We start from the raw sequence: 22,754 nt of genomic DNA on the forward strand, positions 1-22,754 counted from the left end.
GCACAGCATATGAGCTGAGGCCAAGCCCTTGTGATCCAACCCCCCTTGAGCACATGACCTCAACAGACCCCCTACATTCATCAATTACAAGAGATACACAGGGCAGGAGTTGAGAGCTTGTCATATCCCGTATGCCAGACATAGATCCCATCATATTCCCATGCTTTCCAGACCTGTTTCTGGACCCCATATCTGACTCATTCCTGGATCCCCTATCCTGTCCACCCTACACACATTCTGTCCAGCAAGACATCCGGACTTTACCTCCTCTCGGATTCCAGACTACATCCACCACCTCACATATCTCAGTCCTGTTCCTGCCCTGCCTTCTGGATCCCCAGATCTCCAGACCTCCGGATATTAACTGTTACTATCTCTGGACCTATTCCCACCCTCCATCCTGGATCCTGCACCTATGCCCATTTAGGCATCTCCACCTTTCCAGTTCTTGGTTATCTCTGTTTCTGTCTTGCTGATTGATCCTTGTACTAGTTTCATCTCTGAGTTCATTTACTTATGTTCCATCTTACTTACCAATGTGTTTCCACATGCTTGTACATAGCCTTACTCTGTTGCTTACTGATCCTCTCAGATAGCCTCTAGTATATAACCCCTGTACAACTACAGTAGAGTCCTCAGTCTGAATATCATCTTAGATCCTGTTCTACTTGCCCAATCTTCTTCTGGACTTCAGTCCATCTGAGTGTGTCCTTTTCCATAAGGCCTAGGGATGGACTCCCTAGGCTGGAATTCCAGACCTTTGGATTTGTCCCCTATGTCTCTGTCCCAAGTCTAGGGATTGCTTTCCTAGGCTAGAGTCTTGCCTTTCTGGCACTTACCCTCTCTCTGGACTTTAGTCCACTTCCTGTCCCTCCGACTCTACCTGAGGGTAGTCTACCTCTGTTTGCTTCTACATCGGACTTTGTCCAATGTAGCCCCTATTCCTTCCAGACCTCTGGACATCCTGTCCTCTGTACCTCCAGACGTCCTGTCCCTCATACCTCCAGGCATCCTGTCCTTCAGACGTTCCGCCCTCTGTACCTTTGGATGTTCCATCCTCCATACCTCCGGACCTCCTGTCCTCCATACTCCAGACCTCCAGACATCTTGTCCTCCAGACCTCCTATCCTTCCATCCTGATTTCCTGTAGAAGTATTACCTTGCAGTGGGAACTCTCCTGAGCATTTCCTGCATTCCTCTGGAACTCTCCTGCGCTCCTCCAGACATTTCCCATGCTCCTCCGGAAGTCCTCCTGCACTCTCCACCAGAGTAGCCAGCCTCCGGAAGTCCTCTGGACTTTGTCGGACCATCATTGGACTTCCTCTGAAATGAAGGGCACATACTTGGGTAAGGGACACAGTGTACGAGCTGAGGCCAAGCCCCTCTGAGTCAGTTTCTCTCCCCTTTGAGCATGGTTCTTAACAGAGCTCAATCATGGCTTCAACAAGTCTTACAAATGGGAGGGGTCACAAATGAATTAAGCCAAGCTCTCATTAGGATATAACCAAGGAGTGCATGCCATATTCACAGGCACCTTTGTCAAATCCAATCCATCAGCAAGCATCAAGATCAGGAGGTTCAATGACGTTGTCAGTGCAGTGTATTGAATAGTAACTTGCACAGGCCACATGTAAGGCCTCAGAATCCCTATATGTACCAGTGCCACCCCCAAGCTTGACCAAAATTGCTTTAGTGCAAGATCAGTTCATGAGCAACCTGTCTTGAAATTTTCTCACAGGTCAAGTGATATGTGAGCTTGCACCCCACCTGTAGCACCTCTTAGATTGCAGTCTAGAATAACACTGGTGTAAACCATCCATGTATGATTCATGCTCATGATATCACAGCTCATCTTTAGACTGTAATCTGTTTCAACACACTAACAGTACCGCAGCACATGCAACAGGGATGATGAACTATACTTCAGTCATCCCATGGGCATGTGCCAATGCCTCGAACCCTGAGTTACCACCACTCACTCACATCATGGAATAGGTATGAACTACACACAGAGCCTCATGCTGTGAAGTGAGTGCAATATCATTGTGAAGGCATCCATACAACTTTTCAGGTTGGATACAAAGATAAAATGAACCTCCTACAGTGTTGGAGCAGTTGACAAAACTGAACATGGGAGTCAAGACTCGAGAACAAATATTATTTAAATCGCTAAATGACTCCTTCACGTAAATTCACGAGGGAATCTATCCATTGCAAACAGTATGAAATGCGTTCATGCTACCTATTCTAAACCATCTCCGAATCCATGAGTACTGAGTACAGAAACAACAAACTGCGAAGTTGAGTTCGTAATGATTATGTATGTCTTAATAGTCTTCATTTTACAACGGCGCGGCGGCTCGGCTTCGAGTTCACTTAACTTCACAACGCCAAATCCAGGACCAAATCCAATCGACACGCACCAATCACTGCATCTTCCCCAACACCCTCGGCTGACTCAAATCGGCAATGTTGATGAAGATATCATCAGCAGGGTGTCTGTAGAGCGGTGCACGGAGCCTCTTTTGGTCGAGGTGGTGCCCGATGAAACCGATGCTGCGACCAAGGACGAAGAGACCATTGAGGGTCCCGATCTTGATGTATTCGTCAGCTTCTTCAGGGGTGAAGGCACCGCTGTCGCGCAGGAGGTCGACGAAGCAGACGGCGATGCAGCCGTCGACGTTGAGGATGAGCTAGAGTGTGTTAGTTTTGATTTTGGCTTGGCAAAGGATGAAGGGACGCACAGTATCTTTCTTGCTCGTGGTTACTTTCTCAACAGCAAGCGCGTAGTCAAGAAGTGAGTGGCTTGGGAAATTCTTCCTCACGTATTCCTTGACAAGCTCGACACGGAGATCGGGGTTATTCACGGATTTAATCTTGTGGCCGATACCAGAGACTGTTGTGCGCGTCAGTCAGTCTCGAGTTTATAACAGATTCCGAAAGAGATACTCACTAAGCTTGTTCGCCTTCCTAGAATTATCCACAAACTCCCTTGGCGTCAACCCGGTATCCCTAGCCCCACTGAACATACTAGCAGCCTCGTCGAGCGCCCCACCGAACCGACTCCCAATCGTCAACAAGCCACTCGCCAAACTCGAGATGAGGTCCTTGCCTGCACGAGTAGCGACGATGGTGTTCATGGCACCACTGACGGCTGGGCCGTGGTCTGCAGTGAGCATGAGCACCATCTCGATGAACTTGGTCGCCCAGGAAGGAAGACGGCGTTTGAACCAGAGAAGGGAGACGACTCCTCCAAGGCCGATATCTTCTCTGAAGACATCCGAAATACGCATGCCCGCATAGAGCAGCTCCTGCCCACGTTCGTCAGAGATCGTACTGATAAATGCAGCCGGCTTCCTGATAAGCCCCAGCTCTTGTGCCCATTTGTAATCCATGGGAATCACAGGCGGCTCGACGTCTTTACTGGGGACGATAACGCCCTGGGCGACAAGGGCCTCGTATGTGCTTTTCAGAGCAGCAGGGAGCTCCTCAAAGGTAGCTGGCACGATGAAGCCTGCCTCGCGCATAGCCTTGTTCTTAGCAGCCGCAGTCTCACTATCACTGTGGGCCATACTCCCTGCATGTCCGAACTGGACCTCGGTAGTGAACATGCTTGCGCAGGTCCCGATCGCCCATGCAACGATGGGTTTCTTGATCTTGCCAGACTTGACAGCTTCAATGACGCGGTATTCTTCGACACCGCCGACTTCACCGAGAAGGACGAGCATTTTGCATCCGGGGTCGGCTTCGTAGCGGAGGAGGTGGTCGATGAAGGTTGAGCCGGGGTACCGGTCACCACCAATGGCGATACCTTCGTAGGTGCCGTTTGTGACGAGGCTGAGAATGTTGTTGAGTTCGTTGGACATTCCTCCGGATTTGGAGACGTAACCGACGCTGCCGGGGCGGTAGAGCTTAGAGGCGATAATGTTATCCATCATGCTGTGAGGAGACATTCATATCAGCGCGAGTCAAGCAAAAATGAACGCACGCACCCTCCAGAGTTTCCGATCCTGAAGCAGCCAGGTTTGATTCCACCAACAGTAGCAGGCCCGATAATCAGCACGCCCTTCTCCTTTGCCTTCCACAGAATCTCCCTTGCCTGGCGTTCTGGCACACCCTCGGCGATTAATGCAATGGCCTTGATACTCTCATAGCCCAAACACTCCATCGTACTGCTATACACACTTCTGCTAGACGCGAAGTTGACGACAACGTCGACGTCGGGGTGCTTCTTGACGGCTTCTTCGAGAGAGGTGTATACAGGGAGAAGAGTCTCGCGTGTGCCCCAGTAGAATTTCTGGATGTGGTGTCCACCAAAGGGGTAAATCATAGCAGCCACAGAGGGGCGGGCACGTTTACAACTGTAATCAAAGTCCAACATCCCCTGGATGGCACGTGGTTGGAGACCATAGACGAAGCTTCGGGTGTCTTCGTCGAAAGGCCTGTATGCGGGCCTGGAGCCCTTAGTGCCGTCAAGGGAATCAAAGCGAACCACAACGTCGTTGGGCTGAGTGCGTTCGCCGTCTGCGTGGATGGTCCCGACATCACTGGCCCCGGGCTCGGGAGCTGCGGGCGAGATCTTGGGGGAGCCGGGTGCGGTAGCAGGGATGCTTATGGGCGCTGTTGCGCTTGTTGTGGATTTGAGACCCAGGGCAAGGGGCACGATTTCGGTGATGTGGGTGTCTGGACCGAAGACACGAATGGGCACACCGAGGGATTCGCCTGAGTGTTAGTGTTAGTGGCGACGTCAATATCAACGTATGCGTGGTATGGACTCACCAAGTAAACGCATGGCTTTAAGACCTTCTTGCCAGTTGGGACCGCCGCGACGGACGTAAATCTTGGCATTGTGTGCGATGAGTTGGTTTTTGTAAGATGTGAGTGCGCGGATGATGCCTTTGAAAGTTGCAGCGACGTTGGTGAAATTTGCGATACCACCACCGATGATGAGGACCTTGCCGTCGGGACGAGGAGGTGGACGGGTGAGCAGGTCAACTAGATGTAGGTTAGTATCATTAGATTGAATTGATGGGACACGTACGGATGGTCTTGGCGTATTCGAATGTTTGGCCCTCGCTTGGGGCACCAGAGTATTCACCGTAGTTGGCAAGTTCATGTGCGAAACCCGCTGCTGCGATGGCGTCGCTGTAGACGACTGATGCACCTCCACCTGCAACCATTGTCCAGACACGACCAGTGGGGTTGAGGACAGTGAGCTTCAAAGAAGCACCGGTTGAAGCGTCGAGTTTTTGAATGTATGCTATATATAATGAGTACGACATGATGGTCATGGACAAATTATGCACCTTCTTCCTTTGTGAGATCCCTGCCGAACGGAGCGGGCCAAGCCATGGGTGGACCACGGTCAGCGTTCACCTTTGAGCCAGTGGTAGATGCAGCTGGAGCGGTCTCGTATACTGTCAAGTCTCGTGCGACAGCCCACTTTGGTCCGCAGATGCTCTCGGCGGTCTGATCGAGTTTTGCAGCCATATCGAGATAGTGGATGGAGCCGTCATCGAGGACGACCAAAGGATTGATCTCGAGGTAAGCAAAGTGTAGATCTACGTAGACAGAGTAGAGTCTGACGAGGAACTCGGTGAGGACCTCCTTCTTGTGCGCTGGGACATCGCGAAGGAGGGTCCTCTGGAGATCAGCGCGACTTGGGAAAGGACCGAGGACGGGAATGTCGAGTTTGAGTGCCTTTGCGTCGACGTCGCCTACATCGACACCGCCCGAAGTGGTAAAGAGGAGGGTGTCTGCATCACGTGCTGAAGTAATGCAGATGTAATATTCAGAGTCTGACGGATGAGGGAGGAAAGGCTCTACGATGAAGGAACTAAGAGTGCCTGTGACTGATTCGACCTGTGGGAGAAATGCTTAATATAGGAAATACGATTAGATCAGATAACGACCTACCCTCTGAGGTTTCCCTGCGCGATCTTGGATCCACTTCTTGGCGTCTTGCCAGTCTTTGTTGAGAGCGAGCAAGCCTGCCTTGCCTCGACGTTTGATAAGCTGATCTGGCTTTGCGACGAGTTTTGTCGTGGATACCCAAGATGGGAGAAGGGTATCGGGCGTGATCGAATCACTGGCAGAATCCCATAAAATCTGAGCTACGCGTGGAGCGGGGAACTTAAGAGTAGAAGATGGAGAAGGTGCGAAGTTTGGGTTTGGTGCAGGTGCGCGTTGAAGCCAATAGGCCAAGAGAAGCTTTGCGTCGTATTCTCTGATTGCTATGATCAATGTTAGTATATGTAGTACGGTGATAACGATAGGCAGACCTTTCGAAGACATTGTAAGAGGAAACGATGTTTATCTGATGGGCCGACATATCTGACCTTTTTATTATATACCCCAATGTTCACACGATCTAAAATTTGCACAGCCACACTCGAACCACTAAGTACTATCGAACCATACAAATCGTATCACATACAAATTTCAATCCGAATAGTGAAGAAAGATCTGTCGATACTCGGAACGACGTGCAGCATATTCGGAGCGACGCTCGCTGCGATTCTATCGCTTACGCTTTTAGCTTCGCTAGGCTTCTCATCTTATCATGCATTCACAGCGATATTTCATTTGGCCATTTACGCTCTGACATAACCTCAGGTCCGGGTACCCAAGTACCTCAACTACACACCAAGCACATAAGGAATCGAGCTTCAGGCTTCAAGGCCAAGCTCGCAAACGTTCGGGCAAAAGATTGGAACGTGGGTGTCGTCGAGTACCCGGACACGTCGTTTGTATTCTCCCAAAATTTGACCTGCGAGCCGAACATCACGCACATACCACGCCTACGCTAATCGTGACAACAATCCACGTTTCATCATCGCTAGCAGGGGCAATATACCTACATAATAACGCGTGGCCACAGCCCCGTGCGGCCCTATCGGAAACTCCCTGATATGATCTGTAGTTTTGCCCCTCAATGAACGAGGAGGTCAGAGCGGGGACTTTAGGTTTTGTTTCCGAATAGGTGTCATGACGTTCTTCGTTGACAGTGGCTGCGTAAAGACTTTCTTGCCCTTCGCACCAACGATAGCTGCGTCCGGATACCCTCCGCTACAGCGAAATTTGGCAGTCTGGAACAGATTCTCGCTGGTACCATCCTGGTCCACGCACATGTCACAGGAGCTTGCGAGGTCCAATGTGGACGATCTGTACAGGGAGGACTGATGCGGAGGCGCCGATGCAGAAACGAGAGTGCCAACGGTAGAATTCAAATTCGAGGACGCAGTGGATTGCTCTGAGGCATTAAGCGTTGATTGTGCAAGGGAATTTCCGTTTGATGACACAAGTGAGCTACGACGCAGATAGGGGTGTCAAATTGAGTGGATTCCTACAGTACTCTGCATATGCATGAATTCTTTCGTTGCTGTTAAGCATGCCATTGTCATATTACAGGAGTAGTACTCGACGAGTTGCCCTTGACCAAATTTGCTTCCCTTGTAAATTAATTAAATTACAGCTGATTCCGAAACTATGCGGAATCGCAAAATCAAAACTTGAGCGTCGGAAATGGCCGAACAAGGACCCCGTAAGCACATGACTGCGAGATTTGTAGTAGCCCTAGTGTAGTATATGCAATTCACTGAAAGATGATGTCATTGCCATCAGATTCCTCCCCAGAGACACCTGGATTCATGGCAACATTCATTATTTACCTTGATACATACACCAAGACTACTACTGAAAATAATGGCAAAGCAAAAACCAAGGAAGTGAAATCTACAAAAGTCAAGGAACTGGTCTTTCAAGTCTCTGAGTCCAACTACATCAAATTTCTGACAACAATTCTCATGAAGCATGACAAATCACACTATAGGATCACTGAGAGGAAAAAATACACTTTCAAGTACCTCCTTGGCAACTCCCATGGGCAAGTGATCTTTGTATTATTCATAGAAATTAAACTTATCTCACAGTGGTTGTTTATAGACATGCCAAAGCAATGGATGTCAACAACCAAGCTGATTATGCAGAAATGGCAAAGAAACTCATCTCTGAAGAGCCTCCAAAGGTGAAAATATTTGTTGACATGAAAAATGTGGATTCGTTCCGTTCAAGAGCATAAGCAGAAATGCATTTGCACTTGAAATGCAACTGCAAAAATGTGTGAAGAAGTGTTTGCAGAGACACAAGCACACCACAGCAAGAGTGCAATTCATGCTGTAGCTCATCGAGATAAATAGTAGGGTGGCGATGAAGAATGGCAGTGATGAAGGCAATGTCATCAATGGTGAGGGTGTGATGCCGGCCTGTATGCTTGCTGTGGATACAAGAGTGCTGTAAACTTCAAGTCAAGGGACAGAGCTGTAAAACCTTGTACACAAGAGTCTTTTTTACTCCAAGTAGATGGCAGATATGTTTAATGGAGTGCCCACGTTGACGGAGAACAGGGATTTGAGCCTTTAGATCGTTCGAAACAGTGCGTGGCGGCATTAATGAACGACACAGACGCTGCGCAGCGCAAATCTCACAGTATGCTTACGGGGTCCTTGTTCGGCCGTTTCCGACGCTCAAGTTTTGATTTTGCGATTCCGCATAGTTTCGGAATCAGCTGTAATTGTTTTGTCGTACATCAGCGACTTTCGTCGTTCAAACATTTGTTCTTGCTGTGTATTCTAATGCCCAATTACAAAGTTGATTATCCTAATATTCCGGTCTAAATGCATAGTTATGGTTTCCAAGGAAGCCTGCTTTGTACAGCACCTGGAGAGATCTGTATAGAACCTCCTTCACCAGCAAGATCATTCGTCCCCTCAAAACATTGGATCAGATCCTTGACGCTACCACTGCTACTCCGTCTCGCCTCGCGATCACCTACGAGTACGCGTTGCACAGGCTCCGGCGATATGTGACGGAGCTCCACGAGACGCTTTGGCTTGTTCCTGCGCAGCTGTGCGCGCTTTTGTAGAGGTGAAGTATGGCGAAGATTTACAAAATCCTTGTGCGGTTTATGCTGCTCCAAAATTTTTCGCGCTGGTGTCATGATGGGCTTGCGACGGTCTATGATATCTGTGGGCGGAGGAGGTAAGGGAGGGCAGTCGGGGTGATCGTCAGGTTTAATATGTACACCGGGAGAAAGAAATGATGCCCATGTTGGAAGCCTGGAAAAGAAACCTGTTTTTTCCGCTAGATGATTTGGTGGTACAATGGTCGGTTGAGACCTAGCTGCGTAAGATGATGTATATATGGGAACATTCATTGCGTCAATGGCACTGGCTTTGTCGAAGAGGTCACGGTACCGTGGCGAGTGGGAAACCGGCGTAGAGGTGAAATTCGCCAGCGTGGATACATCTGGGGATGCGAAGCTGGTAAAAGATAGTGTTGACAGATCGGTTCGTGCAGCCCGCTTTTTGATGAGCACGTCTACTCTCGCTAGCAAGTTCTCCCTGAGTAAGTGTCAGCTCAGCTGGGACAGCAAAAACTATGAAAAAGTACAAACCAACTCCAGGGGGGGCCCAGCCCCATTACAACATCGGGACCTCCAGCGAGACATTGAAATCGCATCACCACCGCCTCCCTGTTAACCTCCTTCGGCGCAATGATAACTCCGTTGAGATAGCACTCCTCAAAAAAACATTTATCCAAAAGCCTCCAGTCTTCACGCCTCCACTCGCCCGCCTTGGGTCTATACGAAGGTTGGGCACATGTTACACTCGAAGGACGAGACACTCGCTTTCCAGTGTGTCCAATACTGATCCGAGGGGGCAGTTTTATAGGTGTATGTTGCTCGATGAAGGTGATGTCCTGCATGATATCTTCGACATCGCACCACGGCGTCGAATCTCCCCTGTGGATCGCACGCCGGCTCTGTATCGAGCTGCGGTGTTTCCCAACGCCTGCACCAAGGAAGGTTGTGCGCGACTTGCGGGCAGCACCGCGCTTGGAAGAAGCCAGTACACAATCGTAGTCATGCTGTTTGATCAAAAACTTCAGCTTGTGGAGATTGAAGCGGGAGATACTTACTAATTTCAAAATCGCGGCGGCTCTCGCTGCAGCCTTTGGATCGCTACCCGTGATGCGTACTACGTTGCTTTCAACGTCCACATCTGAATCTTCACTCTCTTCTACCCTGATATGATCACTGGTTGGTGAATCGCTGGATAGATCGTCTGACGCAGGTGGCACCTCCACAATGTCCTCAAACACGCTCTCAAAATCCAATGCATCCAAGATATTTTCTTCCATGACCTCATTCTCACTATCTGCAACTTCCATATCCTCTGGATCAGGCAAGCTCCTGTCTAGTCGTGCCTCGTACGGAAATGGGCTGACTGGCCGACCCCACTCCTCCATGCGCGCCTTTGTCCCACTCGTCGGCGGGTCCGCTTTCGTGGGCACCTGAAACATCTTGAAACGCCCTGTGAACTCTCCCTCGCCTTCTGATTCGGTATCTGTCCATTCCCCCGACTGGGTGTCGTGAACATTGGAATGCCTACACGGTGAAGAGCTTGAGAAGACAGGGGTCAATCTAGACCTTGACGTTGACGTCAAACGTCTTGCACTCAATAGAAGCGGGTCCTCTGTTGGGCTGGGGGGTCTTATTGCAGTTAAGTCGATCTCCGGTGGCTCCCTCTTTACACTGGTCTGCCTCGATCCATTCCTCCGCGGCGGACGTGATGGCTATTGATTCGTAAGCAATCATGTACATGTTGCACATCAAAATACTTACCGTCGCACTCTTCTTTCTCGGACTCTTCAGCATTCGTCTAATAGTAAGTTTCACATTTGACGCGGTCTGATGTGGTTTGTCCAAGATCTGCACGGTTCACATCGCACGTGACTATACCAAGTTTGTTGATTACGTCACATCAGCAGTACATAGCCGAATATACTCAGTGGCACGGGTGAACCGGGTCACAGCCGTGAGTTGCAAATCGAAGAATTTGAGAAGGACTACGAAGTAACTAAGTAGTATAGCTGATCTCGCAGAGTAGAGTATATGGTCATGAAGTCATCAGTATCGTCAGAGGTCGTAAATTGTCGTCTAAAGGGCTATGAAAGAGATGGACATTGGAAAGCAAACTGAAAGCGATCTCAGCGAAGACTAACGCGAGACAACGCTTTCGCTCTGCCCTCTCGTTCGGCCACTGAAGTCTCCCGGACCCGATTGCAATGAACGTTTTACTCCAAGTGATAGATCATCGTTTGCACGAGAGAAGAAGTCATCCTCGCCCTCATATGGAGAAGTTCCAGAATTTATCTGTGCCATAACATTCAATGAGCCATACATTAAGTGGGGGAGACGGTGCCTCATGATTCTAAAAGACTCACCCACTGCTTGAGAACATCTGCTACACGACTCGCTTCCTCGACGTTAAAGGTCACATCGGTCCCCTTCTCGGCATGGAGTCGCATGAGCTCACTCAGGGACCTGCTTTTCCTACTCCCATTTGCCCCAGGTGTGCTGCAGTTATCCCGCGCTTGTTCTCCCGGAAACAGCACAGAATTTCGTGGTACCTGCGTCTGAGGCACAATAATATCACTTGAGCGGTCCCAGTCCTCATTCAGGTTCAGCGAGAGGCTGCTCGTCGTAAAACTCTCCTTTGATGACATAGTTAAATTACAGCCCTGGTTATTAGTGGCACGGCCGGGAGGCAGGGGTGGACGAAGTAGGAGCGAGTTTAATGAAAAGTAAATATTGTCGAGGTCCTGCGCAGCAACTCTTTCGCGACCACATCCTTTCTGGGATAGCCTGGGAGATATGATGACGCATCAAGCTTTCAAGGTCAGTCCCTTTCTGCTGGGGCGAATGACTGGGAACCAATAATATTTCAGTTCAGTGATACAAGCCTATTTCCCGTAGGCCTATGCCGCACGGAGGCATGGGCGCTGTGTCAAGTTAAGTGTTTGTTCAGGGCCAGCCGCAGGTGCGAACTCGACCAACACGCGCCTACCCCTGCCACTTTTCATCGCCGGGATTCCGCGCGATCGGGAAGGCGATCGAGATCACGTGACTTTAGGTCCTCGACAAAACGTATTATTCTTGCATCAGATATGTCAACGCTAGCACTGCAAACCAGTTGCATAGTAAACGCTCTCATCATCAAGCTTGGTTTGTCAATAACTGTGTTTCCAATCCGGATCCCTCTCTTACAATCTGCGCCTGCCTGAGATTAAAAGAGATACCGTCATTGTGAGTACTGCGCTTTAAATTGATCATGGGTACCGAATGGCGACACCTGACTGTTCGCTTCCCATCTCTCACCTTTACCAATGGCTTTAGAAGATGTCGACTCCCAGCGGCAGCAGTCAGAAACGAAGGCAGATGACTCAGTCGAAGTCGATGTCACCGATGAGCTGGACTTTGTTGCTTATTATGAGCAGGCTAGTGGTCGTTTAGTAGTTGACCCCGAGTATGTGGTTGTTGCTCGCTATCCTGAGTCCATCGTTACTCACCCGTAATCTACTAGACAAGCGAAGGTCGAGTTTGGGGAGGTAATGGCTTCTAGGCTTAAGCTCAGCCCTGATGGGTTGAAAGTTCTCTGGCCTCAGCCCGCCAACGACCCGAACGATCCGCAAAACGCTCGTCATTTCTCACTATCATGTCGACTAACGCTGATCTATCCATTTGTAGTGGACCGATTTCCGCAAGACTATGCACTTGATCATCATTACAATGTCTGCAGTCATACCTGACTTCGACTCTGGAATTGGTATGTATTTCGCCCTCGCTCAACATCCATAGTGGTGTCATTGTGAAATGCATTTATTGACAGGAATCGCGTCAATATTTGGGCTCGCTCAAACTTATGATACGACCTCAGGTGTCATCAATGATCTAACATCAAAGTGCGTAATGCATTGTTCGTTCAACTCATATTCAATGGCAGCTTGTTGAAGCTGGAGCATCTTCCTTCTGGGTGAGATTACACCATTACGTGGGAATAGCCTCTTCTCATCTGTAGTCTAGGTTGGGGAGGCATCTTCTGGGTCATGCTCATGAGACGCTACGGTCGGCTGCCAGTGCTCTTCTGGAGTCAGGTATATAACTCCCGTAATCTGGCCAATATATAAACCCTGAAACCTATGAGCACAGCTTTTTGCGCTTGCATTCTTGATTGGCGCCACATTGGCACCGAATCTAGCCACCTTTGCAGGTATTCACACGTTAGTGTGGTATTTGTCGGACACTGTTAACTGTTGATAAAGGAATGCGGTGTCTGACTGCATTCTTTGGGCAAGTCCTCGTGTTTCTTTGTGCTTGCATTAAGCTGACTGCGGTTTCAGAACGTGTCCCCAGGTGACAGTATGTTTGGTAGCAATTCTCGTGATAGTCCCAACATTTACCAACCTCTAAGGGTCTTTATGTCGTGACGGATATCTTCCCCTTCCATCTTCAAGCACGGAAGTTGAACATCTGGACTTCCGGTTTTGTTATGTCAGAAAACGAATTATTTTAGCGGGAGAGACATTTCTCACTATCTCATAGATCTCCTTTCCTATCACCATTTGTATTTGGCTTTCTTGTGGCGCGTGTGAGGTACGTCTTACGCTGTTCTTGATTCGGAATATTCACCAATCATTGGATAGCTGGAGGTGGGCCTATGGTATAGGATCTATCTACAGCGCCATCGTATTGTTTCTTATTGCGTTTTTCATGGAAGAAACGTAGGTTCTAATATACTGTTTCTTCTTGGGGTAATGGCGTTGACTTTGATGAACCAGTATGTACGATCGTCGCCTCATATCGAAGCCACCGCGAACTTCCACAGGATTGCGATATCGATTTGAAACTTTGATAGGTGTCACTGGGTACATGATGGCGGAATACAGATCACGATGGTCGGAGGTTCTATTTGCATCTTTGGATGTCGCTTGGCGTCCTCAGTTTTTCTTCGTAGTTCTCTTTGAGGTAAGATGAAGTAATTTGCTGACCACACTTACTACATCTGCTGACCTTTTCGAAAGGCATTGGTTTTCGGGTTCTCGATCGGTGTAAATGTGAGCGTTTCCGTTTTGACCTGCAGTAATAGACTTGACAATCTTTGTAGACGACAAATGTTGTCTTCATGGGATCTCCTCCTCCCGTCGGATTTGGCTTCAGTCAATATGCCGTTGCTGGAGCGTATGCGACTCCAATTGCAAGTTTTTTTCCCATCTACGAAGTGTGCATGACTACTGTACTTAGCTTGAAGTGTTTAGGTTGCTGTCCTTTTTGGCGAGTTCATTGGACGTCACGTGAATGACTTCATCATGAATCTGAATATTCGCAAAAATGGTGGCTTCTTCGAGGCTGAGAGCCGCTTGTGGTACGCAAATTCCACTGATGGTCTTTCACAGATGATTAGAGCTGAGAGTTTGTGTAGGACCTGTTATTTAGCCATGCCGCTTTATATCTGTGGCTTTTTGACACTGGGTGCTGGGATACAAAATCTCAGCGAAGCCGCTCTCATCATGGGCTGGGGCATTGCATTTGTTGCAATCACCCTCAACACTGTTGCAGTGTGTAAGTCTGGGATCTAAATTCTTCGAGTGTCACGGGATAATTCAAGGAATATTATCAGATGCATACTGCAGTGACTGCTTCCCTCGCAGGGCGGTGAGTGATGCATACATACTTATTTGCATTTCAGTGACACGTCCTCCCACTTTTAGGGCGAAGTCAGTGCCCTCTTAAACTTTGCAAGATCAGTGGGTGGTGAGTTGCAACGACGCATGATTACTCCAACATTCACGATTGTGGCGTAGGTTTTGCAGTCGCATATTTCCAAGTCCCATGGGCTACAAAATCTGGAGCATTGACGGTATTTGGTGTTGAAGCAGCGCAAGTGATATTGCTCGACACACTTGAAGCGCCTGACGTTTTTTAAAGACTTGTGATCACCATGTTTTTAATTGCTGTTCCTATGACACAACTGAAGGGAAGCTACTTTCGAGTACGTATGATTCTTTTCATTTGACTTACAGCATCTAATCTGTGCATCGAATACCAGGCACGTTTTGCTTTATAATTGGCGCTCTACAACTTCTCGATTTCGAAGACCAGGGAGGGTTATTAGAGTTAGACAACCTTATGTAATTCCTTGGTTACTTCGTTGCGCATCTAAGTATGTACTTGCGACCGCCTTACGGTCTACAATGTAGGTGTTTTGGTGTATAGGTGACGAATTCAGCATTTTGACTTAGCTAAGATCTTACCTAATGAGAGCGGAGCAACTACACCGGTAGCTCGTTCAATTTCATATTTTCTTTAACTTTTCCTCTATACTTGACTATAATGTTCTTGCTCACCCTCGCCTCTCTTTTTTTCTTGTCTTCGGCAACAGTCCGAGCATCCCCATGCATTACTTTTGACGCCAACTGGAACCTCCTTGCTTTCGGCCTGAACGGCAAAGACTGGAACGCGGGCACCCAAGACACCTGGTCCAGCAGTCAGTTTCTTGTCGTTATAAAATCTAGAGGCCTGACATTCTGTTTATACAGGCACTGCAGCCACAGACATCACAGCGTCCAACCGACCGTCAGTACTTTTCTTCATCCATGTATTGCGCTTACACTTCTCCCTCGCAGGCCATTTGATGCAGCTAACACTACATGCTATCTCTCCCAGGCGAGTCAGAGCGTGCACAATTGTAGCTTTTGACAACGGGCTAATTTCCCATTAATAGTATGCCAATGCGATCTATACGATCAATGCCGACTCCAAAAATCCTTCGTCTGTTTACATCTACAACGCGGCTGCAAAATCATGGTCCATGCAGGCTGTCGAAGCTGGTTCTTTCGACTATACATCTTTTGGTGCTATTCTGGACCATGACACAAACGTCTTCTGTAAGTTTATGCCGTTTCCACGTACCTTGTTTTGTTGACATGCCGTCACAGATGCGTTGTCACAGGGAAACCTCTTCTCTCTAGATATGGGTTTACTCAATGCGGCCAATAGTACGCCATTAAACTGGGTCAACGATGAACAGGCGCCGTACCCCTCGGGCTACGTTCCAGTCATGGCTCTTGCGCAAAATCACATTCATTTTCTAGACGTCCCCAGCGTCCCTGCTGGGAGCGCAGACATTTTCGTCATTCACTGTGCGTTAATGTATTCTTATCGTCAGAGGAAGAGACACTAACAGTAGCACCAGACTCCTACTTCCAACCGCAGCCCCAGGCTTATCCACTCTCAGATGGGAGCACATTCCCTGCCACTTACGGGCAAGTCACCTCATTCTTCCAGGCAGACAACACAGTAAGCCCTATACCTTTTTGTATCTGAGATACATCCTCATGTAGTTGAAAGGTCCAGCAAGAGTTCGCCTTTATTCCTGCAGATTCCTCCGCCACGTACATAATCAATGTTGAGGTACGGCCCCTAATTTGACTAACTTATTCTCACTACTAATGAATCTGCAGACAAACACCACTCAGGCCCTAGCAGCGCCCACTACCAAAGACTCCAAAGCGACATACTTCGCCGGCGTCACAGCTCTTGTGCAGCTCACAAGCAATGGCACCGTGTCTTACCTCCCTTACCTTGAGGGTAACACGAGTACGAACACCGCTGCAACATGGGCTTCTGTGAGCAACCTTGCGACAGCTGCCCCACCATCGTCATCATCCTCTTCGAGTTCCAGCGGGTCGAGTGGCAATGCCTCCGGCACACACAGTACGACCAGTCCAGGCAGCACCACTGCATCTGGAGCCACTTTGGGCGCAAGCGTACAGTACAGCATACTCGTCACTTGTGTTCTGTGTCTCGCTGCGTTCGTGGTGTGAACACTATTTTTTTCCCGAACAGTGATGGCACATCTTTCTATGGACCCTTTACATACATAGCCGGAATCGATTCCCCACTGTGACCCAGCATAGGACTGTTTTTTTTAAAAAGTTTGACTTATTTGTGACCTTGCAATTTGAAGTCTATCGTCCGGCATAGTTCGCTTGTTGTGTTGTCTGACATGCTTTCTCTTCATTCTGGATAATTGTACAGTTTCTTCAAGGTTTTGTTAAGTCTGGTGGAGATTCCGTGCACTTGTTTCTTGTAGTCCAAGTTTCTAATGCTTCCAGCGGTAACTATACCAACGCGACTGGTACAAACGTCTTCGCAGAATACAGTTCTTATACTGGGACTCGCCCCGGAGTTATGAAATAGCAGCATCGCGTTATAAGGCGAAGTGCTCCTACAACGCCAGCGGGAAGTTGAAGGGTGACATCAGATCATGATATTGTCACGCACCCGGAAATATCTCCCTTTCAGTTGCACTGTCGGCACGCCAAGTAAAAACAATCCCATCACAATCCTGGTATGTGGTTAGAACTGGTTAGAATCTGTTCTGAGCTGTTCTGGTGTGTACATACGCTGCTTCAACACCAAATGTCTGAATTCCACCAGATTTTGTCGCCCATGGGACTTGGAAGTATGCTACGCTGAAGCCTGTGAATAGATTATGATGTGTAGTCAAATGTAGAGAAGCAATGAGAGTACCTACCACCGAGCACACGCGCCAGGTTGAGCAGAGCACTAATTTCTCCTTGACGCCGCGGGAAGCAATCATTACAATACGCATCTGAAACGAGTTAGCAACTTAGACAATATCCACAATTGATAGCGCGGCTCACAGATGGCAACTGTATTCACCATGACCGCTACTTCCGCTATCCCCCATCCTAAGATAAATGCAATTTTATTCAAATGCTGAACACCAGCTCCCAATGTCAAGAAGCCGCAGATGAATAGTGGCATTGCTGCATAACATGCCCTGCAGTACGCACGTCCGATCAGTAGCTGATAGGTGACAACCAACATTCTGCACCTGCCATAATCGACTTTCAGCCTCGAATATACCCTTATTCTTCCGAACAGTAAAGTTCATAATTCGATCATTCAGGAATCGCCCACCCAACTCTCCTAGAATTACCGCTAGCTAGCATGATATGAACACATTAGCATCTGCTAGTAACAGTAAGGCTCACGATCGGAGTCGCGTATGCACCAGCAACCCCAAATTGGCTGAATCCAAAACCAACTGGAGGAGGGGAGCCCATAAAAACGACATTCGTCACCTATCATCTTTAATTATCAAAGAACGCTTAAGCAACAAAAAGCAGCTCACATTGACACCAACTGAGAATCCGAAAACAAAGGTCTTGAATGAATACCAGTGAGGTTGAGACATTGCCAAATACTTTATTTGCGAACTCACTTCAAAAAATGCAACCAAGAAAAATTGAGGCCTCCATACAACGTTCAAACATGCCCATATAATCTCTGACCAGCGTGACCGATACTTGCCCATCTTATACCCCGTGATGCCAATCAGGGTCTCGAGTCGATATTGTACACCTGGTAATATTCGTCGTTGGTCGGGATCCAGATGGCGGTCGTACATCCTAATCATGACGTAGCATTTTACAAGATGGGTAGTGAAGTATAAACAACTTGCGTCTCTTCCATGAACAGACCGATTAGGAGTACAACGATGGCGCTGTAGAATGATCCAATTCCATAGGCCCATCGCCAGCTGTGCATGCATCAGTAGTTGTTTATCTAGGGAAGGGTAGACTTACCTCGTACGTGCTACGAGAAAGCCAAAAGCGAATGGCGATAAGAATGGGGATCTATGCTGAGTCATGAATTGTGTTAAATGCCAATGAACACATTAATAACATACATGATAAATCCGAAGGTCCAAATATTCAACTTTCGAGCTTGTAGATGGAATGGAAATATGTCAGTGACAATATACAGGCCCTTGAATCAAGTTCAGATGACGGTACCATGGATGAGGGCATGTAGGACGTACTGTGACTTGGGGACATGTCCTACTTATCCATAAGTATCACCGTTGTTAACTGAGAAACTTAGATTAGGTGCATACCCAAAAAATGCTGTCAAACAGCGCATTCCTTTCAAACGAAATGTGTCGGCATTCAGGTTATTCACCGCATATGAAATATTACCTGCGAAGGTAGCCAGATCTGGTGAAAAGGTAGCGCCAACGAGGAAGGCAAGGGCAAAAACCTAAATGCAGACTGTGATTCCAGCACTACAAAATGATCGTAAAAAGATACGTGCCTGTGTCCAAAATAGCACAGGAAGGCGACCGTAACGTCGTACGAGCATTACCCAAAAGATCCCACCCCATCCTTGTAGGAGGAAGAATCAGCCAATTGTGGGATTTCATCTCTTGAATAGCCGAAATCACCTAGCAGGAAAATGCTCCAGCTATTCTATTGTTAAGATTTCCCTTCACCAAAGAATGTAAAACTGCGCACTTGGATGTGAGATTATTGATAACACCTGTTGTTGTACTATATGTCTGTGCCAATCCAAAGATTGAAGCAATTCCTAGCGATGTCGTCAGACACTACAACAAGCATCGTAACGCGGACGCACCAATTCCTGAATCAAAATCGGGTATGCAGGCTGCCAGAGTGATAACAAGAAGGTGCAGTGCTTTACGCCGATCACTCCACTACTTCAAAAGTTAGCTCGTCTGAGAGCAAAATAGCAAACAATTCTCACATTCTGTGGGTCATTTGGATCGTCAGTAGGCTGTGGCCAGAGAATCGTGGAGCCGTCGGGGCTCAGTTTGAGCATCGAAGCCAGTGTCTCACCAAACTCGACCTTTGCCTGCCTAAAGTTAAAAGCAGGTGTGATCTTAGTCCTTAACTCGCCGCTAGAGGCCAAGATTGCGATTGGATCACGTACTGAGGATCGATCACCAAACGACCGGCAGCCTGCTCGTAGTAAGAGGCGGGGTCGAACTTTTCTGCGACCTCGACAACAATTTTATCTGAGTGTTCCTCTAGCTGGGGCATCGTGAGTCAGAGTCAGGGAGGTGGGACTGATGCCGCATGATAACTGCCCGAGGGACTTATACCCCGTATGTTGTAATCAAAGTTCACATGCAAAGATGGATGACTATTTTGGATATAAGCCCGTTTTGTCCAATGTCAGAGCGCGACACCAAGTCCCAGGCATAATTCAAATGTTCTGGAGATAGCAAGGGTAAATTCTTGAATTGCCAGCTCAGTGGGAGTTACCAAAGTGCTATTAGTAGTATTTGCAGCCAGTGTTGTGGGTAGAACTGACGTGTTCTACCAACCGGTTTGGCAGAACTCTGAAAAATTGCTGGCAGAACTTGGCAGAACTCAGGGTTGGCAGATAACTAGTCCATAATAATATGTACATTGCGTATGACTTACAAATGTGAAAACAGAGTTGGAGATGCTCTCGGCTGATTCTTCGTCCCAGAATATGGTCCATGCTGGTGGTTGCCCAGTGCCATCCCTAATCAACGGTGGCTTTGAGCATCTCGACAAAGTTGCCAACAGCTCTGGCCGCTACCTCTGGAAATGCAAGCACTGGTCACCTCGACAATAACCTGCCCAGCCCTATCATCCGCTACTGCAAGGATGGTGCTCCCGAGCTTCACCATGCCTCCACTTGCGGCAGAACCACAATATGTAGACAACATCCTTGCAGGTCCCAAGACCAAATCAGTTGATGAAATTGCTGAAGCATTTGTTGCTCTCGAAGCTCAGAAGAATTTGTGAGTATTGACAACATGGAGGTCCTTGGAGGGAAGGCATTCGATTTTGCCGAATTGGAGCGTGTTGACCAAGGGATAATACCCCAAGCTGCTGCAGATGAGGTTGATGCCATGAATCATGATGACAAGGATGATGGATGGGACGAGGCGTCGTTGATATCTTCGGTAGGACTGTCATTGACGTTGTAGATAGGAAAGTTTCACCGATAGAGTTATGCCACTCAGCAGAACTGGTTATTCTGCCGGTTCTGCCCACAACACTCACGTCGATTCCACGTGACACAATTGTCTTTAGGGCTTCTCCCGGACTTCCACTATCCCTGAAGAAATCATGGATGATGCCGACTTCGTTGCCCTGTCTACTCGTCTGCGTCGACGCATAGATGATGCATTCGATAGAGCCGCCGGAAACATCTCAAAATCATCAAATCCGCCTCGAAAGAAGCGTAAGCTTGACTCAGCTCAGTCTGGTGGATTCACCACTGTAGAAGACGTATCACAAGGAGGATTCTTGATAGAGGACGCTGGAGGTTTTCTACTTGATGAATACGAAGATCGCACTCCATCTCCGTCTCCAGACCCTATCTCCATATCACTCTCATCTATCCCAGCTGCACTTCAGTTTCTTGGACTCCCTTCAAATGACGAAGAGGTTCTTTCTGTGTTTCGAAATGCTGCGTCAGGCTGGGGAGCAAGCCTGGAGGGATCGAGTGAAGTCAGCCGGAAGGACTGGCGATCTGTGTGTGCTGCCCTTCTAGAGGGAGAAGACGGGGAGGGGAGTGACGATGGCGGACCTTCTGCTGCTCATTCCGAGATGATAGCACGCAGAGACCAGGAGAACGATAGTGGCCCGGACAGTGATGAATATCGCATGTCCGTCGATGGGGACTCGAGTGAACCAGAAGCATCTGACGAGGAATATCAAGATGATAAGCCTACCGCTGCTTCCGGATCGCGCAAACCCCAAAAGACATCCAAGTCGTTACCCACCGACGCGAGGCTTGATGCTAGTCAATTGAGCGCGAAACAAAAGGCTGAATGTCGGGAGGACTTCGCAAGGTTCTTTCCTGATGTGCCTGATGCTGAGCTGGACCGTCAGAAAATCATGATCAAGGACGTTACACGCGTTGCTAATCTGCTTAAGGAGAAGATAAAAGCTGAGGAAGTAAGCATTCTCATTGTCTATCGGCGTCCCTTGTCGACAGAATTGCCCTTCAGATTATTGCAATGCTAGATGCGTTCTCCACCTCACCAGATAAATCCATGAATCTTCAAGACTTTGAAAGAATGATGGTAGCGACAAAACTCATAAGGTATGGGTAATAATGAACAAAGCCTAGTTACAAAGTTCTACAAGTGGAGTGACACTTTGCAGCACATATGTGTGATAGATATCATCCGAGTGACAAATAATCTAAGGCCCTGCCGTGCCATAGTTTACAGGAGCAGCAGAACCTTGATTGAGAGCCTGGTAATGCCCGTTGCCAGTGTCTGTTACGTCACAGTCTCAGCCGCAGTTGCACAGAATGGCAAGGAGATTACGTACAATAGAACCCCCCGTACCCATACCTCTCTTCAGCTTGCATCTTCCTGTAGATGAGCCAAAAGGCGTGCTATGATAAGGAATTACAAGTCAGAGTCTGTCTCTTCTAGGAGATGGGTGGCCAGCGCACAATATGTCCGGGGAAATATCCCAAGCTATGCTGGCGATCAGGCCGTGTCATGATTTCGGTAATCATGGGAAACTCACATAGTCAAACATATGTTAATGAGTAAGTCACAGCTACAGCCGGTGATAAAAGCAGCGGCTGCAGGCGGAAAGATGATAGCAACCTGTTTAGTGGTTCAGTTCCCTGTGTATGTTAAGTGAATATTTTAGGTACGAACAAGAATTAAAAGGACGTCAGAGGCTTTGACCATACTAGTAGCGCGCAAGTAAGAGGTGATGCTGACGGCACTTAGCAAGTGGGGTCAGGCTTATATGCATGCGAAGAAGCGCAGCCGCTGCGGCCAGAACGCGAGGACCCCGGACCCTGCGACCTCTTAGGTTATAAATAGCAGCTCTTTATACCACAAATCTAATTAAACAGGACAGCGTCCATTAAGAGCGAGTTCTGCGAATGCCCTATCCAGAGAGCCCAATGATCATTTAGTTTATAGACGGGATAGCTCGTGTACTAGAACGATAACTGCAGGAAAACGAACAACATTGTATGAAAACCAGCCAAGGAAATGTGAAGGACGAATGAA

At 48.2% G+C, this 22,754-nt stretch overlaps 8 protein-coding genes across 8 annotated transcripts; 3 read left to right on the top strand and 5 right to left on the bottom strand.

Moving 5' to 3' along the window:
* Nucleotides 1-2,426: 2,426 nt before the first annotated feature.
* Nucleotides 2,427-6,294, bottom strand: BJ212DRAFT_1487033 (ATP citrate lyase; the record flags this gene model as incomplete). Its single annotated transcript, XM_041341211.1, has 9 exons — nt 2,427-2,693; nt 2,745-2,896; nt 2,954-3,939; nt 3,993-4,722; nt 4,780-4,995; nt 5,042-5,260; nt 5,307-5,862; nt 5,917-6,233; nt 6,282-6,294. The coding sequence occupies 9 exons, from the start codon at nt 6,292-6,294 to the stop codon at nt 2,427-2,429; spliced, it is 3,456 nt and encodes a 1,151-aa protein (XP_041186532.1).
* A 2,280-nt stretch (nt 6,295-8,574) lies between these two features.
* Nucleotides 8,575-10,721, bottom strand: BJ212DRAFT_1581187 (uncharacterized protein). The gene is made up of 4 exons (XM_041342297.1): nt 10,685-10,721; nt 9,979-10,635; nt 9,455-9,927; nt 8,575-9,401 (listed from the first exon to the last, which is right to left on the bottom strand). Exons 1-4 carry the CDS (start codon nt 10,715-10,717, stop codon nt 8,684-8,686), a joined length of 1,881 nt encoding a protein of 626 aa, XP_041186533.1. The 5' UTR covers nt 10,718-10,721; the 3' UTR covers nt 8,575-8,683.
* An 88-nt stretch (nt 10,722-10,809) lies between these two features.
* On the bottom strand, nt 10,810-11,906 carry BJ212DRAFT_1396071 (uncharacterized protein). The gene is made up of 3 exons (XM_041337200.1): nt 11,287-11,906; nt 11,065-11,215; nt 10,810-11,007 (listed from the first exon to the last, which is right to left on the bottom strand). Exons 1-3 carry the CDS (start codon nt 11,566-11,568, stop codon nt 11,000-11,002), a joined length of 441 nt encoding a protein of 146 aa, XP_041186534.1. The 5' UTR covers nt 11,569-11,906; the 3' UTR covers nt 10,810-10,999.
* A 322-nt stretch (nt 11,907-12,228) lies between these two features.
* On the top strand, nt 12,229-14,825 carry BJ212DRAFT_1487035 (major facilitator superfamily domain-containing protein; the record flags this gene model as incomplete). Its single annotated transcript, XM_041341212.1, has 20 exons — nt 12,229-12,368; nt 12,426-12,450; nt 12,494-12,541; nt 12,590-12,668; nt 12,732-12,804; nt 12,846-12,875; nt 12,921-12,996; nt 13,052-13,122; nt 13,243-13,261; nt 13,314-13,393; nt 13,445-13,495; nt 13,546-13,623; nt 13,681-13,867; nt 13,924-13,956; nt 14,007-14,120; nt 14,158-14,264; nt 14,322-14,461; nt 14,520-14,554; nt 14,611-14,653; nt 14,704-14,825. 20 exons carry the CDS (start codon nt 12,229-12,231, stop codon nt 14,823-14,825), a joined length of 1,551 nt encoding a protein of 516 aa, XP_041186535.1.
* A 332-nt stretch (nt 14,826-15,157) lies between these two features.
* On the top strand, nt 15,158-16,822 carry BJ212DRAFT_958801 (uncharacterized protein). The gene is made up of 8 exons (XM_041344453.1): nt 15,158-15,386; nt 15,439-15,475; nt 15,526-15,565; nt 15,624-15,786; nt 15,838-16,041; nt 16,095-16,198; nt 16,250-16,312; nt 16,363-16,822. Exons 1-8 carry the CDS (start codon nt 15,233-15,235, stop codon nt 16,723-16,725), a joined length of 1,128 nt encoding a protein of 375 aa, XP_041186536.1. The 5' UTR covers nt 15,158-15,232; the 3' UTR covers nt 16,726-16,822.
* Nucleotides 16,823-17,161: 339 nt separating this feature from the next.
* BJ212DRAFT_1285172 (major facilitator superfamily domain-containing protein) lies at nt 17,162-19,770 on the bottom strand (the record flags this gene model as incomplete). Its single annotated transcript, XM_041331873.1, is given in 20 exon segments — nt 17,162-17,249; nt 17,308-17,383; nt 17,439-17,516; nt 17,569-17,734; nt 17,763-17,873; nt 17,923-18,012; nt 18,063-18,095; nt 18,153-18,339; nt 18,363-18,470; nt 18,517-18,567; nt 18,621-18,700; nt 18,753-18,771; nt 18,828-18,855; nt 18,910-18,970; nt 18,983-19,095; nt 19,155-19,174; nt 19,225-19,297; nt 19,346-19,424; nt 19,475-19,586; nt 19,661-19,770. The coding sequence occupies 20 exon segments, from the start codon at nt 19,768-19,770 to the stop codon at nt 17,162-17,164; spliced, it is 1,683 nt and encodes a 560-aa protein (XP_041186537.1).
* A 618-nt stretch (nt 19,771-20,388) lies between these two features.
* BJ212DRAFT_1487038 (uncharacterized protein) lies at nt 20,389-21,827 on the top strand (the record flags this gene model as incomplete). The annotated part of the gene is made up of 4 exons (XM_041341213.1): nt 20,389-20,478; nt 20,526-20,669; nt 20,800-21,669; nt 21,723-21,827. 4 exons carry the CDS (start codon nt 20,389-20,391, stop codon nt 21,825-21,827), a joined length of 1,209 nt encoding a protein of 402 aa, XP_041186538.1.
* Nucleotides 21,828-21,902: 75 nt separating this feature from the next.
* On the bottom strand, nt 21,903-22,522 carry BJ212DRAFT_959308 (uncharacterized protein). The gene is made up of 4 exons (XM_041344454.1): nt 22,392-22,522; nt 22,255-22,337; nt 22,178-22,202; nt 21,903-22,117 (listed from the first exon to the last, which is right to left on the bottom strand). The coding sequence occupies exons 1-4, from the start codon at nt 22,422-22,424 to the stop codon at nt 22,043-22,045; spliced, it is 216 nt and encodes a 71-aa protein (XP_041186539.1). The 5' UTR covers nt 22,425-22,522; the 3' UTR covers nt 21,903-22,042.
* Between the last annotated feature and the right edge of the window lie 232 nt (nt 22,523-22,754).

Source organism: Suillus subaureus (assembly GCF_016647635.1).
Source record: "Suillus subaureus strain MN1 chromosome Unknown BJ212scaffold_67, whole genome shotgun sequence".
Classification (NCBI taxonomy): domain Eukaryota; kingdom Fungi; phylum Basidiomycota; class Agaricomycetes; order Boletales; family Suillaceae; genus Suillus; species Suillus subaureus.